The following is a 15,955-nucleotide window of genomic DNA, read 5'->3' as shown; positions in this document are numbered from 1 at the left end:
TGTGTTTATGACACTATTATTAACACTTCAAGTCTTATTAACACATGATAAAGTGTCTTATAGGGTCCTTATTACCACTCAACTAATGCTAATTACAAGTTCAGCTACAGTATCAATGCCATAGGAATTTTCAAACAGCCACTTTACATCATGATACATCAATGCAATGCTAGACTTTGAGGATGCTTCAATTCTGAAGTGGCGTCTGGACGCTTCGACAAAATTACTCACAGAGTTTCCAAATCACCAGGGTTGGTTATATTAAGTCAATTACATTTTTACAATTGTGAGTGAGGGATGGTTAATTTAGTTTGACCCAAGAGCCCCAGACACTCCCCCAGATAGCAGATGGATGAGACAAGTGACCACAGGCGTGAGGGAGTGTGTGTCTGAGTGTGTGTGAGCCCACCGGATTAGTCTTCATTTGGTGCCTCTGTCATAAGGGAGGGGAAGACTGAACACTGTGTGGCAGAGCAAAGAAAACACACAGGGTCAGTCGAACACACACAAACACAAGCGTGCGCTATTAACCTCCCCCCCAGCTCATCAACTTTATTTTGCAATCTTCCCTCAGAACCATTAGAATACCCTGAAGAAATGACTTTCCAATTAAAGGGGATCTTGAAGAAGAGAGTTTCTTTCTCTCTTTTTTTTTATCTCCGGCTCCTGGAGTTCTTTATTCCAATAATTTAAATTGGAATTGATTTTTCAATTTACCCGCTGACTGCTACGGACACAGAGCGCGGGGCCAAATACTGCTTCGTTCCCGGAATATTTGTCGTGACAGCGCGCTACATGTAAATTTGCACAGGCCTCCTAAATAGTAATATATATCGTCCCGTGAGAACAATCAGGTAGAACAACACATTTAGACCGTGTGTGAATAAAGCTTCAGGTATTATTTCTCACTTTATGTGGTGTTTTGTGGAAAAGTTCTTCTGATTTCTCTTTAATAGGTTCATGCTAATTAGCCAAGGGAGCCATTTTATAAATTTTTGAAAACAAACACGCACTATCCAATTCAATTTCAGAGTCATAATCCAAGCACTTTCTCTGTATCAGACCAACTGCTTGTAGATTTAGTGTTTATGAGGTTCTCTGTACTCAGGCCAAACTTTAGCATTACACAGCAGTTCCCACGTGCTCCCAGAGCAGGAGGAAACAGTAGTCTATCCCAGGCAGGGAGCTTGGGCCTCACATGTTTAAGTTTGACAAACTATGCCTATGAACTCCGCAACAACAGCAGCTCCAGCTGCGTTCTAATGAGCATTTATTGTGTCTCTACTACAGCGAGCGCTTTGCAGAGCCCGCTTCAAAGCCAACCAGATTCTACTCGAGCTGTTTTACAGATGCGTCGAGAAATCCGAGGCCGTTCTTCTGTGGACGAATGGTTCTGTCTTTTGCTCCTGACAGCTGCGCGGGCTTGTTGTTCGCTCTCTCCTGAGTTGTTTTAATAAAGTTGTGCTGCAGGAGTAGTGAGAGAAGATTAATGGACGCACAGGAAGTGTGGCAGTTGTGAGAGGATGCAGGACAGAGCGGGCCAGCAGCCATCTGTTCCCTCTCCTTTACAGCTCTCTTAATGGAGAAGCAAACCAAACAACATGGATCTGAGCCCTGCAGACAGACACACATGCACACACACACACACACACACACACACACACACACACACACACGCACACCTCAGTTGCACACAGCTAAACACAAAACATCACTTTATGTGACAGAGATGAGAGCTAGGCTTTTGTCATTGTATTCCCTGTTGTTGGATGTGTGTGTGCACATGCTTGCCTGTGTGTGTATATCTGTGTCTGTGTGTGTGTCTGTGCGTGTGTGCATGCACGCGCGCATTCCTTTTTTTCCCCCTACCTTTCAGCGAAATAAAGTTGGGTGTGAGCCACGGCTGTGAGATTTAGATGAAAGACGCAGCCTGGATGGAACGTGATTAAGAGATATGTTCTTGAGGCAAAACAGGACTTGGCATTTGCTGAGACAAAACCTAATCAAATTAAAGCAAAACATGGCCATTGTTGTGGAGTGTGTTCTCTGCTTGTGTCACGTTTGAAATAAAACAGTGTAAAATAGATATGGGCTTGTGTCTGCGCAGCATCACCGACACACTGGTTTTATTCACATTTACACGCAGGCACTGACTAATGACGGTTGTGCCCAATGATGCCTAAAGCACTTTATAGAGCTGTCTGGGTTATAAAAAATGTTTACTATGATGGAGCTGAATGGCTCACTGAAAGAGTATTATTGTTTACAAGTTATTGTTTTAGATTAATTCACTCAGCAGAATTGTTAAACTCTCTATCTAACAGGCATGGCCACCTCCAGTTCACTCTGCCGTCAGTGAGCATTTGCCGTTTCTCCTCCTGTGAGTTCCCACTCTTTAACCGCTGCTCCATATTTATTATTAGCCTATAATGAAATCTATAGTCCAACTGTTTCTCATTTTGTTTGTTTTGAATGAACGCAGACCGTGTCACGTTAAATGACAACATGCGTCGTCTCCCTCTTCCTCCCAGTGAAGACATCTGTACGACATGATGAAGTTTCCTCTCTGAGTATCAATCCTGTAATTGAGCTCAGGGAGAGGAGACGTGATGTGCACACAGAGGAAGTGGAAGGCCTCTCTCTTTCGCTCTCCCCCTCCATCCCTCCTTGTCTCACCCTTTCCCTCCCTCATCCTCTCTGTGTCTCTCTCTCACACACACACAAACACCACAGGCTAAAGCAGTGTCCTCCTTTTCTCTCCTTCCCTAGGCACACACAACCCTTCCTCTCTACCTGCTTTTACATTAAATTTGTCAGTCAGCTCTCTTTAGATGCACATCAGCTGAAATGAGTGCATTAGCATTAGCTGCCATAATATCACTCACTGTTCGGGGCAGGCTGCACAATGGCCCAGGCCTCGGCAGAGAAGAGAAACACGAGCGGAATTGCATAATAGTGTCTTCACAAGCTTTTCACAACACTACATCCTGAGTGCTGGAGCTACAATGTCTTCACTCGTGTCTCTTTATCCGTCTCGTAATGTCTCTGTTCTCGCTCAGCTCTTACAATACAGTGGATCATGAGAAACCTGAAGTGAGACTGGATTAAATATTAACACAACCTGACGCAGACCCCACCGGAGCTCCTATTCCACCTCACATGATACAATTAAAAACATTCCCACATGCATTGAGCGGAACACTTGTCAAGAACGTGCTGCTATACTGACTTAAAATAAATCTCATACTAATCTATGGAGATCCTGACAAGCAGGAGGCCAAGGTTTCCATGCAGGCACTTAGCTGAGTAGAGAGTTGGAAAAAAAAAAAAAAAAACAGAGAGAGATGAGGGCCTTACATTATTTATACGTGCTAATGGTGGCTGTCTGTGTGTGTGAATCAGCAACAGAACAATCTGCTAAAATAGACACACAGCTGTAATCAAGGCCATACATTTCCTCTGCCTCTGCTGTTCTCTGCTAACTGCAGGGTCAATTGGAACCAGTTTAGGAGCATTTGAAACTCTTGCTGCAGATTATCTCCTTTTAATGGAGACGAAAGACAATGCGGGAGTAGATTGCAATTGCCAAAGGAAAAGATTACCTCTGCCAAGCTATTCTGGCTAAACAAAAGGCATACCTCACACAGTTTCTACTGTACATAAGATATCATTGTACATCTACCACAGATAAGAACAATAGCTCATGTGCTTAACCTAGTTTTGTCCACAAAAGGAATCCATTAGTCTTATTGTGCAGCCCTTAAGCTCAGCATCACAGGGGGGAACCCACTGTTGCGCCGCTACATCCACGCACATGTGCCTCTCATTTCCTATGGCAGTCCAGAAGTATCCTTCAACATCCTATTGTAAAGTTTACCAGGGGAGAGGTTCAGTGTATTAAAGTGCCCTGAGAGAAACGCTAAATGATGTAAATGCAGGCAGCTGCTTGTTGCTAATGCCGTACAGTAGACGAAGGAGGCCCAGGCAAGGCTGGATGTGTACAGTATCTATATAACATTATAGGCTCTCTTTCATGTCCTCGTGCGCTCTAATGGGAACAACATGAAGACTAATGGTATAGTAAAAGTGCAGGGAACAGTGCTCCAAACCAAAATGCAACTGTTTCTGCTGTTGTTTCAAACACATTTGGGTGGCAAAAACTGCTTCAGTTGTGTGTTTTTGCGGTTATAGTATAAATGTTTAAAGTCCCCCTCCAGTCAACAATGTGTTTTTCTTCTTGTTCCTACAGCTGAATGTCTGAGCGCCACTGTGTAGAATGATGTATGTGCAGAGTTGGACACTACAAGGGTGTTTTCACATTCATTGCTCATTGAAACTCTGATTTTAAGAGGCAGGTCAATGAGCATGATTTGTGACATCACAAATAGTTTGAACACCAATCGTGGTTCAATATCCAGCAAGTGGAGACTTGGAGCCTCCAGTGCAGATACATTGAGAATGGACTTAACGCTGAGTTAAGAGTTGTCTCGGGTCCAACAGTTAAACTTGACATATTAGAGACACAGTAATGCAACACTTCCTTATACCTAAATGAATACGTCATTTTCCAGTCACTCCCAAAAAGACATAAATCACCATTCCCAAAATAACATGACCGTTGCAGCTTTCCAGCGACAGGCGTACTGTCGCACTGGACACAAACTGCAGTCTTCTAGGTGAAAAGTCCAAGCACAGGACCCCATCTTGGTCTTTATACTACTCTGCCCGACTTCCTCCTTTGCTGCTGTAATAATTACTACAGCCATTAGAGGTTGCTGCCTAACCAGAAACATCAATGTGGGTCATAACAAGCTGCTTTCACAGTCAATCTATATGGTTGTTTTTTCTCAATTGTCTTTGTATGTCTTAACACATTTGTGGAAGGAATCTTTAAAATCGTATTCTTCATATCAAATGTTCTTGTAGTAACAGATGACTTTTGGCAGTAAGTTTTACTGTTGACCAGTGCTTCCCAACCTTTTGTAAGTGTTTAGGCTGGTTTGGTCAAGTTTGCATTTGTACTACTGTATTGTCTCTTTGACCGGCAGAAGAAAGACATTGCAACCATTTATCCATTATCTTTATACTATTTCCACCAGTAATCAATTGTTTGTAGGAAAAATGTATCAAATATTTGTATCTGAATGGTTTAAATATTTTGCCTTTGGCTTTCATTTTAAACCAACTACTCATTATTCATTTCAACCATTTTATTTTATTCATTTTTTTACTATCTAAAAAATTAGGTATTATCTTAGCCATTAAGAAATTGATTGCTTACTCATTAGTATATACAGTATACATACATACATACATACTATATATATATATATTTGCATATATATGTGTACTTTATATATAGAACAGTATTTATATAGATATAGTATAGTATATAGTTTACCCACACCTCCTGGCAACTACAACAGTACCCCTGATTAGGATTCACAGCTGTAGACTGTTTACTGCTGTACCACATTTTCTTTTTCATATTCACAGGGGACTTTTGTCCAAAATCTGTTTCAAATAGCAACATAAATGAACATGTGAGACACAAACTGCAGAGAAACACTTTTAATTGTGATAAAGATAAATAGTCCAACAAAGCACTATTTAGAAAAACAAACACAGCAACACTGTCTCTGATCATCATTTGATGGTGTGCTGACACGCAAACTCTATTAAGCTGTCTTCAAATATGCAAAAATGATATGATTTTACAATGATTACATATTCACTTCCCCAGCTGGCTGGCTCCAAGCGTCTCCATTTGTCATCGACTATTGTGTCCAATTATATGATTAGCTTTGAACACTCCAGCACTTCGAGAGCTCTCGTGTGTTCTGCCGCGGAGAGTGATTCACAAACAAAGTCATTACAACATGTATTCACACATATCAAATAACAAAACAGATGGCCACTGCGCTCGCCGCCTGATTTGTTTTCCACACGAGTGGTAGAAAAAAAAAAGTATTTTGTGCGAGCTGTGTTTAATGCTGACTGTTTTTATTCCCAAAGAAGAGCAGCTGGCTGTCGCGCTGTTAGATCAGCTCCTATGAAAGACAATCTTGTTTTCATTAATTTCTCTACAACAAAGGCACTTGTTGGGAAGATTTAGAATTACAGCGGGTAAAGCTTCCGGATAATTCATCACAGGGACTTGACAGGAAACTTAATTGTTTTAAATGCCAGTTGCTGTGAGCAGCGTGGCTGGTTTTTCTTTGATGTCTAACAGGTGGGACAGATAGACGACGCTCTGATGTTTCATTTGACCTTTGACCTCTTGGTTATAAATCTGCTTGTAGTCCACCGGCCAATAAACCTATCATCATGTGATGAACTGCAGTTCCCAGAATTCCATGTAAGATGGAAATCAGGTAGTCTGCCTCCTCTTATTAAAACAGTGTAAATCTAGCCTGTCTGTATCCTACAGCCTGGCTACTTCTTGACCTGTGAAGACCGTACAAACCGACCAAAAACCATATGGAGCGCAGTTTATCCTTTAACCACTGTATTATACTAACTTATCTCAGGGAGAATTTAACTGGGCTTGCTTGAGAAGATGTGAGAAAACATTAAGAAATTGCACAGTCTAAAGCAGTTTAATTAGCTTTGTTTTCAATTGATCATCCGTATGATAACTATTCCAAAAATGTGCTATACATGTGGTCACACTGCAGGATGCCTTGACTGTCTAATTGCATGAGACACTACATAGTTACTCAGCTACACTGACTCACTGTCTAATCCACTTAAGACTGTGTAGGTGTGACAGACACACTAACTTGATTATTTTAGCAACTGGCAACACAGAATCAATTCTTAGCACGGGTGACGTTTGTGCAGGACACCTATCAAAACCAGACTTTTTCCCCCTTCATTTTTAAATTAAACAGTCTCTTCATAGAGACAGAACTGTCACACATTCAGTCCCCTCTTACTCATCACTTGTCTGCCATTTGAGGAATAAATTGAGGATAAATTGCAAGATCTTGCAGAGAGCTGACATTAAAGTATCCCTGTGCACAAAAGGTTTTCTCTTTTAAGGTTAAGGTTGCTTTAAATCTAGTAAATAGCCTCGCTGACATCTCTCGAGGATGTTACTGTAAATGCACTTTAAGTGACTGAATCATTTAACATCTAATCAATACGATTCGCATTGCACCATAAACACACTTTGGTCTGATTCGCGGTTGAGGAAGCTGTTACGACTGTAGTTAACAACTTCTCTGTGATGAGGTCGCATGGTTATTTCACAGGGTAAAAAGTGAAATGTTTGCTTATATAAAGCGGCTGAAATGTGATAAACACAGACACAAAACGGTATAAAGAACCCTCAAGTAGCCCCAGAAATGTAGCACTATCCACTTCATAAGTAAAGACAGGACTTGTTTTGTGTTGCTCTGGCAGGAAGATGGGATCTAGCTGTGCCATGCTGCCATCACCTGGTCGATGGGTTTACAGCAACTATCAGGACGCTTCTGTGTTATAATGATGCCCTGTATCGAGTGTTAGGCTTAGACTCCACAAATATGGCATTGTGAAACTTGAGTCATTTTCACCTGATGTGCATGACATCAGGCAATAATGGTGCTTATATTTAAGTCATGACATTCTCTGAGGTGCTGCAGAGGCGAAGGTGCAAATATGGTGCAGCGACCCTTAAAAACCCACCATCATTTCCTGTCGGTTTTCCCCTGCGGAGGCAGTCAGGCCTTTTATAGATCTTGGTTGATGCCTTGACAAGGCTGAGAAGAGTTTATACATAATAACAAGGCAAACAATGAGATACTGTGGGCTATGTTTTTAATGATCATGAGCTTTATTTACGCCTGCATGTATTACACCTGAGCCACAGACACCCGTGCTTTGTCTGCCAGAGCAAAAAGATGCACAGAAAACATCTCAAGTCTCATGGGTGAGTCAATCAGCTCTGAACACAGATGTTTTTGCCACAACAGCAGCACTCCCATACTGTGAGTGTAAATTACACCTTGGAAAATTAATTGCAAGTTTTGATCCTTTTGATAATGAAGCGTGTACACAGTGATGCATTCAGTGTTACATTGTGCCAAAAGTGTGCACGGAACATACCAGCGTGCTGTTCTACATAAAAGTTTGACGCTTGTTTCATATCATGGCGCTGGTCATGTTGCTCATTGAACGGATGCTGCCGGTGTGTGTGTGCCTGCTCTTACGTCTCACGCTCCGCAGATAGTTCCTGTACAGAATCACGCTGATCACTCTGTCCTGGAACTGCTTGGAGACGATGTAGTACAGAATGATGTCTAACACCGTGCTCAGGTTCATCAGGAAGGTGGTAAAGACTGCCCATGTGCTAAACCCCCCATCCAAGCTGTCCCCCAGCAAACGGAGCACAAGACACACATGGAAAGGCACGAAGCACACCAACACTTGGACAATCAGTGTCATGATAATCTTGATGGACTTCTGCTTCACTTTAGGTTTGAGCTTAGATGTGCGGCCGTGGATCAGATTATCCACAATGACAATATAGCAGCCGATCATGATACATATGGGCAGCAGGAAGAAGAAGATGAGTCGCACAAAGTTGACCAGATTGTCGGGGCGCATGTAGATGATGTCTTGCATTTTGATGCAGGTGGTGAAGTTTGAGATGCGATCAGGGTCTTCCCCAGAAAAGAGCAAGGGTACAGTGCAGCCCAGAGTCATGAGCCACACCCCGAGACTTGCCACAACAGCCTTCGGGACGTTCCTCAGCTCTTTGCCGTGCTTCGGCTGGACGATGGCCATGTAGCGGTCGGCACTGATCAGAGCGAACAGCCACAGAGCCATGCAGGGGTAGAAGATGGTGAGAGCTCCACTGATCCTGCAGAAAATATCTCCAAAGGGCCAGTAGTCCTGGTGGTGGTAAACCATTCTGAAGGGAAGCAGAAGGATGAAGGTGAGGTCCACCACTGCCACGTTGATCATGTAGACAGTGACAGAGTTCCTCTTCTTGGTGGTTAGGGCAAACACCCATAAAGCAGTCAGATTGACGATGACTCCTATGACGAAGACGAAGCAGTAGAAGATCAGGCCCGACAGGCGGTACTCCACCGGTCCCTGCTCCGGCTTTCCAGCATCCACAGACATGTTGGAGAAGTTTAGATCCAGATTCATTCTGAAACTTACAGAAGACAGCAAGATATTGGTGTTTTTCTCAATAGACCATTTTCACATGGTGGCCATTTTCCTCTGACGTAATGCTCAGGGTGGGAAACTCAAATGTCCTGTTGGTTTGTTCCAGGTTAGAAGTCATATAAACGTAGGGAATCTTACAAAATATTATCATTTCACCACTTCCTACTTGAGCAGCATAGGAAAAGTCAATGGATAGTGAACATCCAGAGGGACCTGGGCCAGATTTTAAGGTTAAACAACATATCTGATGACTAACATTAGCATCCAGCCACTTCCTAGCTAACATTACTTTGATAATATTCAGCACATTTTACTTCCAGGCTTAAATAAACGTGTCCAAGACATGTGTTGGTATTTTAAAATTCATTCATACATTTCCTATTGTATCGTGTCACACTATTAAACAGTAATGTTTGCGAGAAAGGAGGTTTTATGCTAACAGCTGTTGTCTAACGGAAGTTCTAATCAAATATGTTGTTTTACCTTGAAATTTGGCCCAATTCCACCCAAATCTTTTCTTTTCCATTTTCCTTTGAGTTACTTATCAATCAGGAAGCAGTGAAATGATAACAATTTGTCTGATTCCCAACATTTATACAACTTGCAACCAGGAACACACTGTACAACATTTGAGCTTCAGAAAAATGGCCACTGTGTGAATATGGTCTATTCAACAATTCCTTTATCATTTCTTTTTGCCCTTTATAGCCCATTTGTTTTCATGATTTGAGTTAAAGTCCTAATAACTGACTTATATTGAAAGGTCATGTGCTTCTAGCAAGGTCTTAATTAAAGGCACAGGATGTAATTTCTTCTGCTTAGACATCACTATCCCTGTATCAAGGAAGCTGTTGAATTCATTGTTAAACAACCACAACTGCAAATGAAAATCAATCTGACGTGACTCAGGCAGAAATGGTCACAGGTGAGGTCATGTTTTAAAGTGTATTTCATGCTATTTTTAGTCATTTTCACAGACTGCCTTCCTCGCTATTCTACGCATCATCTGATGTTTTCCCTAAAAATAGTGACATGCAAAAAAATTAAACACACCATTACCTTAAATTACATTACCTAAAATTACAGATTTCTCTCGGTTTGAATTCGTTGGAAAATACTGCGTTTCACTACACTAAATGTCTCATATATTTACTGAAAGTCATTTTGACCAAAATGATCTTTTCAAGACCAGGTAATGCAACTTACTTTTGACCATTATGCAGAAGTTATCCTTAATCAGTCCACAGTCAAAAGTTCTCTGTTGATAGGGAAAAAAGAATTAGGAGAAACGATAGTGTTGAATTAGCCAGAGGCTGCTTCTAATTAAGAACATATCTGTGTGTTACAATTTGCAGAAGCTGCTGCTTGAACATTTGAATAGTTATTTTTAAAACATGTGCAGCTGCACTGTGAAAGACAGAGGAAGAGAAACAGACCATCCCTGTCTGGATGTGTCATTTCATAATTAAATGTGAACCTGAGACCCTTTTGAGGGGGTGGGGGGTGGTAATCTGGGAGAAGAAGTGTGGTTGGACATTTTAAAGCACAAATGTTCTATTTGTGCCAGATATGGTCTTATTCAATGTAAAGTTATTCACACTACACAATGGCTAGGTTGTCTACAATCTATGACAGTGTATCACCAGCCTGTAAACATGTCAGCAATCTCCTGCAGACCTCTAACACATGTTTTGGCTTTGTCCATCCCTGGACAGAGATTTTTTATACTCTATCAGAGATAAATATGGAAACCAAAGCTTCTCAGTGTATTGTTTGTGATCTTCCCCTCATTTCCCTCCCTTCTTACATCCAAAAAAGATGTCTTAGCCCTTGACACCTTGCTGGCTAGACGACTAATACTGGCCAACTGGAAATCAACAGTATCTCCTTCTGGATAGGAGACATCCTTTATTTTCTTAGACTTTTGTTAAGTGGCTCCGCTAACAAATTAGGGAAAATATATAAATATATGGTAATAATATGGTATAAGTTCACCTAAAAACAAAAATGCAGTCATTATCTACTCAACCCCATGCCAATGGAACGTCCGGTGAAGTTTTGTAGTCCACAAAACATTTCTGAAGCTTCACAGCAGAACAGCATTGTAGTATTCTCCTGAACAACTGAAGTAGCTAGGGACTCATTTTAACATGTAAAAAACAACCCCAAAAAAAAAAAAAAACATAAAATGGCTCCATACAGCTCGCCAAGTTGGCAGATGTGTAGAGTGATCCAAGTTTTCTCAATCTGAAGTGGGTGTTCTTCTTTTTTAAGTTTTCAAAGAAATCCCTATCTACTTCAGTTGTTTAGGATAATTCTGCAATGCTGTTTTACTGTGAAGCTCCAGAAATGTTTTGTTGGACTATGAAACTTCACCTGACTTTCCATTGGCCTGGGGGTGAGGAATGATTAAATTTTAATTTTTGAGTGAGCTTATCCTTTAAGAGAATACATTTCCACTCATTTCTGATTGCAGCAACTTTTGTGGTTTGGAGAGGTACTATCTTTATGTTGTGTTATGGTGTGGGTGATGTGCTGCTGTCTTGACTTTTAGTGTGTCAGATATTTTTGATGTCTTTGATTACAGTATGTTGCATTATTTAAGTTTTGTTAGTTTTTTAAAGCTGTTTTGGTGTTTGACAATATGTGAATTTTTACTTTTAGAATGTTTTTTTTAGAAAGGGAATATATACTCTTTTACTTTTTAAAAAAATGCTCTGGTAACACGTGTGTTCAATAAACAAAGTATGAAATTTCATAAACAAGCAAACAAATAGAACATATGCATTAACAGTATATATACAGTAGAGTGTAGAAACAATGGATTTACTGTAATCTGTGGTTAGGGTTAAAAATGTGGAAGTGAAATCTTTCACCCTGAGAAAGTGATGTGTATTGATATAAATCATGTGACTTCTGACTTTCACATTTAAGGATTCATTTTTTGTCACTCTACTAAACTACTCTACTGTGTGTAGTTTGAATTGTGGGTGATGATTTTAAACCAGGAAACTAATTAACATAAAGTTACAGAATATTTTTATTTTTTTAAGTTGAATGTTTGAAAACTGTTTGTCCCAAAACACACATACAGCGAGTGACCATAAAACACGTCTGCCAAAATTACTTTCCCCCTCCATCTTAAAGGTCAAACAGAACTGGTAGCCTTGCCTGAACAATAAAAGACTGCACTTACCACAGAAATCACACAAACATCTTGACAAGTGTGCGCCAACAGGTTTATGAAGCAGCACAGCGATTTATCTGAGCACTCAGCCAAAACAGGGAAGTGAATGCTTTCTCAAAGGGTAATGTGATGGAAATGGTGGCGAGACTGTGCACAGTGTAAAGCCCCCATCACTTCCTGTGTCTGCCGTGCGCTGTTTTTTCTGTACTTTAGATTCCTTTACAGTATCTACGTAGTTGGAACACAAAGGGCTACAGCTTTCCACCGTCTGCAATTACACCCCCTTAAAGAAAATGATGTGCCATTAGAAGTGGGAGTGTGTTTGGCAGGCAGAGAGATGGCAGATTTAGGGCGAGTTATTGATTGGAAAAGTGGGGTCTGTCACAGCACATTAGTTCTCAGGGGAGTAATCCACAGCAGGTTGCTGTGAGAAGCATCTGCTGCTGGAGAGAAGTAATTAAAAACAGGATGTTGAGGCAGTTGCCATATAAACAGGAAATAAGACGGTGGTAATAGACACTTCACGCTGATGCTGTGAGATGGTTTTACACCACGTCGACTTAATGGATGCAAAGCGCATACCTCAGGTGAAAAGCTCAAGGTCAGACTGGACTCGGACTGAATACAGATTAATGTGTGTGATTAATGTGCGTGCGAGCTGGAAACAACTATGAATTAGGACATTTGGCTCAAAGAACGTTGTGCAATCAAAACTTCTTCCCCTTCTCTCCTAACTCGTACTTTCCATTCCCATTATGCAGTAGATCTCGTAAAACAGAGAGTAAATCATACTTTCCCACGACTTACAGCATTTCCTGATTTGACGCTGAACTTCTTTCCACGCTCACTATACTGTTTTTCTTGATCACAGCGTTCATATGGAGGCTGCTCATTCAGTCTAATTCTTATTCCCGGGAAATAATTATCTATCGGCTTGTCCTCTCAATGTGTCTTAAAAATCTCATGCCAGATGGTACTTTGTGTTCATTGCAATATGTTGTTATGACAACAGTCTGTGTGATGTTTTCCTCTCTTTGATACTTGTCAAGTGGTCGCCTCAGCAAGTCCTCCGCTCCATAATAAATCCTCAGTCTTTATTGTTCACCTTTATCATAAACCATATACTGTAAGTGCATTTAAACTTACAGATATCTATTTAGACAACGTCAGGTTCTGTCTTTTTGTGCCTCCCTTCTATGTTTTTATTTTACACTCTGTCCCCCTTGTTTCATATAAAACAGGCAAAGGTAGAATTCTATAAAAAGATGAAGTGATAGTCTCGCTACATCTGTCAGTATTTAGGTTTGGTGTCCAGTGTGACGTCTGTGTGAAGCCCCTTTTAACTTCCTCTATCAGCACCTCTTTACCCTGTTTTATACTGTCCTCTAGAGGCTGAAAACAATCACTACAAAACTGTGAGGTTTAGGCAGCAGTCTGTGACTTATAACTAATAATAATATTTATTTTTAGGAAATAATCAATTTCTAATTTCTAATGCATGAGATTATATTTGACCTGCGGCAGTTACTGAGGAAAATTACAGACCTTTGAGGCACAAAAAAGAAAAGGTCTTGGCAAGATCTCTATAACACTTTACTCAATTTACTCTATTATAATACAAAATGGTTGAATTTTTTTCCCCCCATTTTCTCCCATCACTGATTAGAGTTGGTAAGTAAACTTGTATTCAAAAGTCCTCCCTCCAAAGATTTAGAGATTTTAAACTACTCTTCTTAAATGATAATAATCTGTTTTTGATATGGCTTTTTCACAAGAAGTTCAATTATAATGTTTACAATTCTTAAAATAACATCTTCTCCCTAATTGAAAATCCACAATCTATGAATATGTAAAATAATGTTCATTCCAAAAGTTGGACACACGTTCAGAACTGGACACAAGATGTCTCCTACTTCACTGGAAAGTCCATTCTTGCATCATACTTGTATAAGTTGCACACAATTGACTTCCTGAATAGAAAATCCTGCTCCTATGTCTTCAACGCAGATTTAAGATGAGTACAGAGAAACCACCCCCACTTTAGCTGATCAATGTGGAAACAGCCTTGTCGTGTCAAGCTCTGCACACACATCATTCTTCACAATCAAGGTCCACATTTGGACTGGAAACTGACTTTAAAGGTCCAGTGTGTAGTAGTAACCTCTAGTGGTGTGGTTGCAACCAGGTGAACACCCCTAGTCTTACCCTTCCTTACAGTGGCCACTGACAATTCAAAATGCCCTCACTAGAGTTAGTGTTTGTCTGTTCTGGGCTACTGTAGAAACATGGCAGACTTCATGGAAGAGGACCCACTCCCTTTATAGAAATTAACATTCTAACGTAACAAAAACACAACGATTCTTAGTTTCGGGTGATTATACACAAATTAAAATATAATATATACAAATTAAACTCCATTTTTCTGGCCACTAAATCCCTCCTAAATACTACAAACTACACCTTTAAGTCAAAAGACATGCAGCAAAAGTTATTCAAATCCAAGCTGCAGAACTAATTTTTTTCAACACATTCATATAATTGAAATAATCAGATTATTAAAATATTAGAAGAAATCTACATCTCTGAAATCGCCATGTTTCAGATACATTGTGTTAAGTTCATCACAGCTCGTCCCTTTAACACAGGCACGTTCCCCTTATTCCCCAAAGAAGTCAGGTGATAGAAACAAAGGAGTGATCAAGCAGACGGCAATTATATGTGTGAAATACAGTGTTCATTGCAATACAGGCCGCTAGACTAATCAGCAAGGGACACATTTCAGTAAATAAAATGAAAAAAATAAATACATACGTAATATAAAGCTGAAGAAGAGGTCAAGATGCAAATAAACATCTAATAATACTCTAGAGTGTGTTATGCTGGATTGCCATAAACAGTTAATCTGACTTTAATAAGCCCAGAAACAGAAAGGGGTCAAAAGTTTGTGTGTGTGTGTGTGTGTGTGTGTGAGCGTGAGAGAGAGAGATCTTGATTATAATCTTAATCTTTTGGTGTACCAGCCAGGGGATTCACTGTCTAGGTTTCCTGTAAGTGCTACAATTACTGATTAGTATCACTTTTCAGACTAGTCTGCTGATCATTTTTTGTGATTAATCATTCAGCCTATGAAATGCAAATAGAGAAAAATTCTGATCACAATTTCCTTAACCCAAATATATTCAATTTACTTGCTCATTAAAAAAAACAAAAACAAAAAAAAAACCATAATGCACCACTTCATGCACTGTTTCAACGAATGCCACATCAACCGTTCCTGGAATTGAGCATTTTAAATAACTTTGCTTAGTGGCCCTCTTGTCATGTAATGAAAACTGAATAAATATTAGGGAAAAAGAAGTTCTATTGTTAAGTTCAAGTTTTCTTTTCAAGCAGGAAGTAATAAATTGTATTTTGTTCACTGTAAGCATGTTTTTCTCTGTGGTTTCTGTTGGAGCTTGGGCTGTGGTTATTATGTGGATGATGAACTTTGCCATCATGATCTCTACTGAACTTTTTTTCCAATGCTTCATCTTTGTCGGCTGTATCTTCATATACGGCTTGTTTTTTTTGTCATCCGTTGATGAGGCCTCCCGGATGTATGGGTGT

The 15,955-nt window shown here is 40.1% G+C and overlaps 1 protein-coding gene across 1 annotated transcript; it reads right to left on the bottom strand.

Moving 5' to 3' along the window:
* Positions 1-7,790: 7,790 nt before the first annotated feature.
* gpr18 (G protein-coupled receptor 18) lies at positions 7,791-12,457 on the bottom strand. The gene is made up of 3 exons (XM_073474332.1): positions 12,359-12,457; positions 10,369-10,420; positions 7,791-9,148 (listed from the first exon to the last, which is right to left on the bottom strand). The coding sequence occupies exon 3, from the start codon at positions 9,139-9,141 to the stop codon at positions 8,128-8,130; it is 1,014 nt and encodes a 337-aa protein (XP_073330433.1). The 5' UTR covers positions 9,142-9,148; positions 10,369-10,420; positions 12,359-12,457; the 3' UTR covers positions 7,791-8,127.
* Positions 12,458-15,955: the final 3,498 nt, after the last annotated feature.

The sequence above is a fragment of the Pagrus major genome, chromosome 9, assembly GCF_040436345.1.
Source record: "Pagrus major chromosome 9, Pma_NU_1.0".
NCBI classification, from domain to species: domain Eukaryota; kingdom Metazoa; phylum Chordata; class Actinopteri; order Spariformes; family Sparidae; genus Pagrus; species Pagrus major.
The sequence above is the reverse complement of the archived record's forward strand: the minus strand, read 5'-3'. Positions and strand labels throughout refer to the sequence as shown.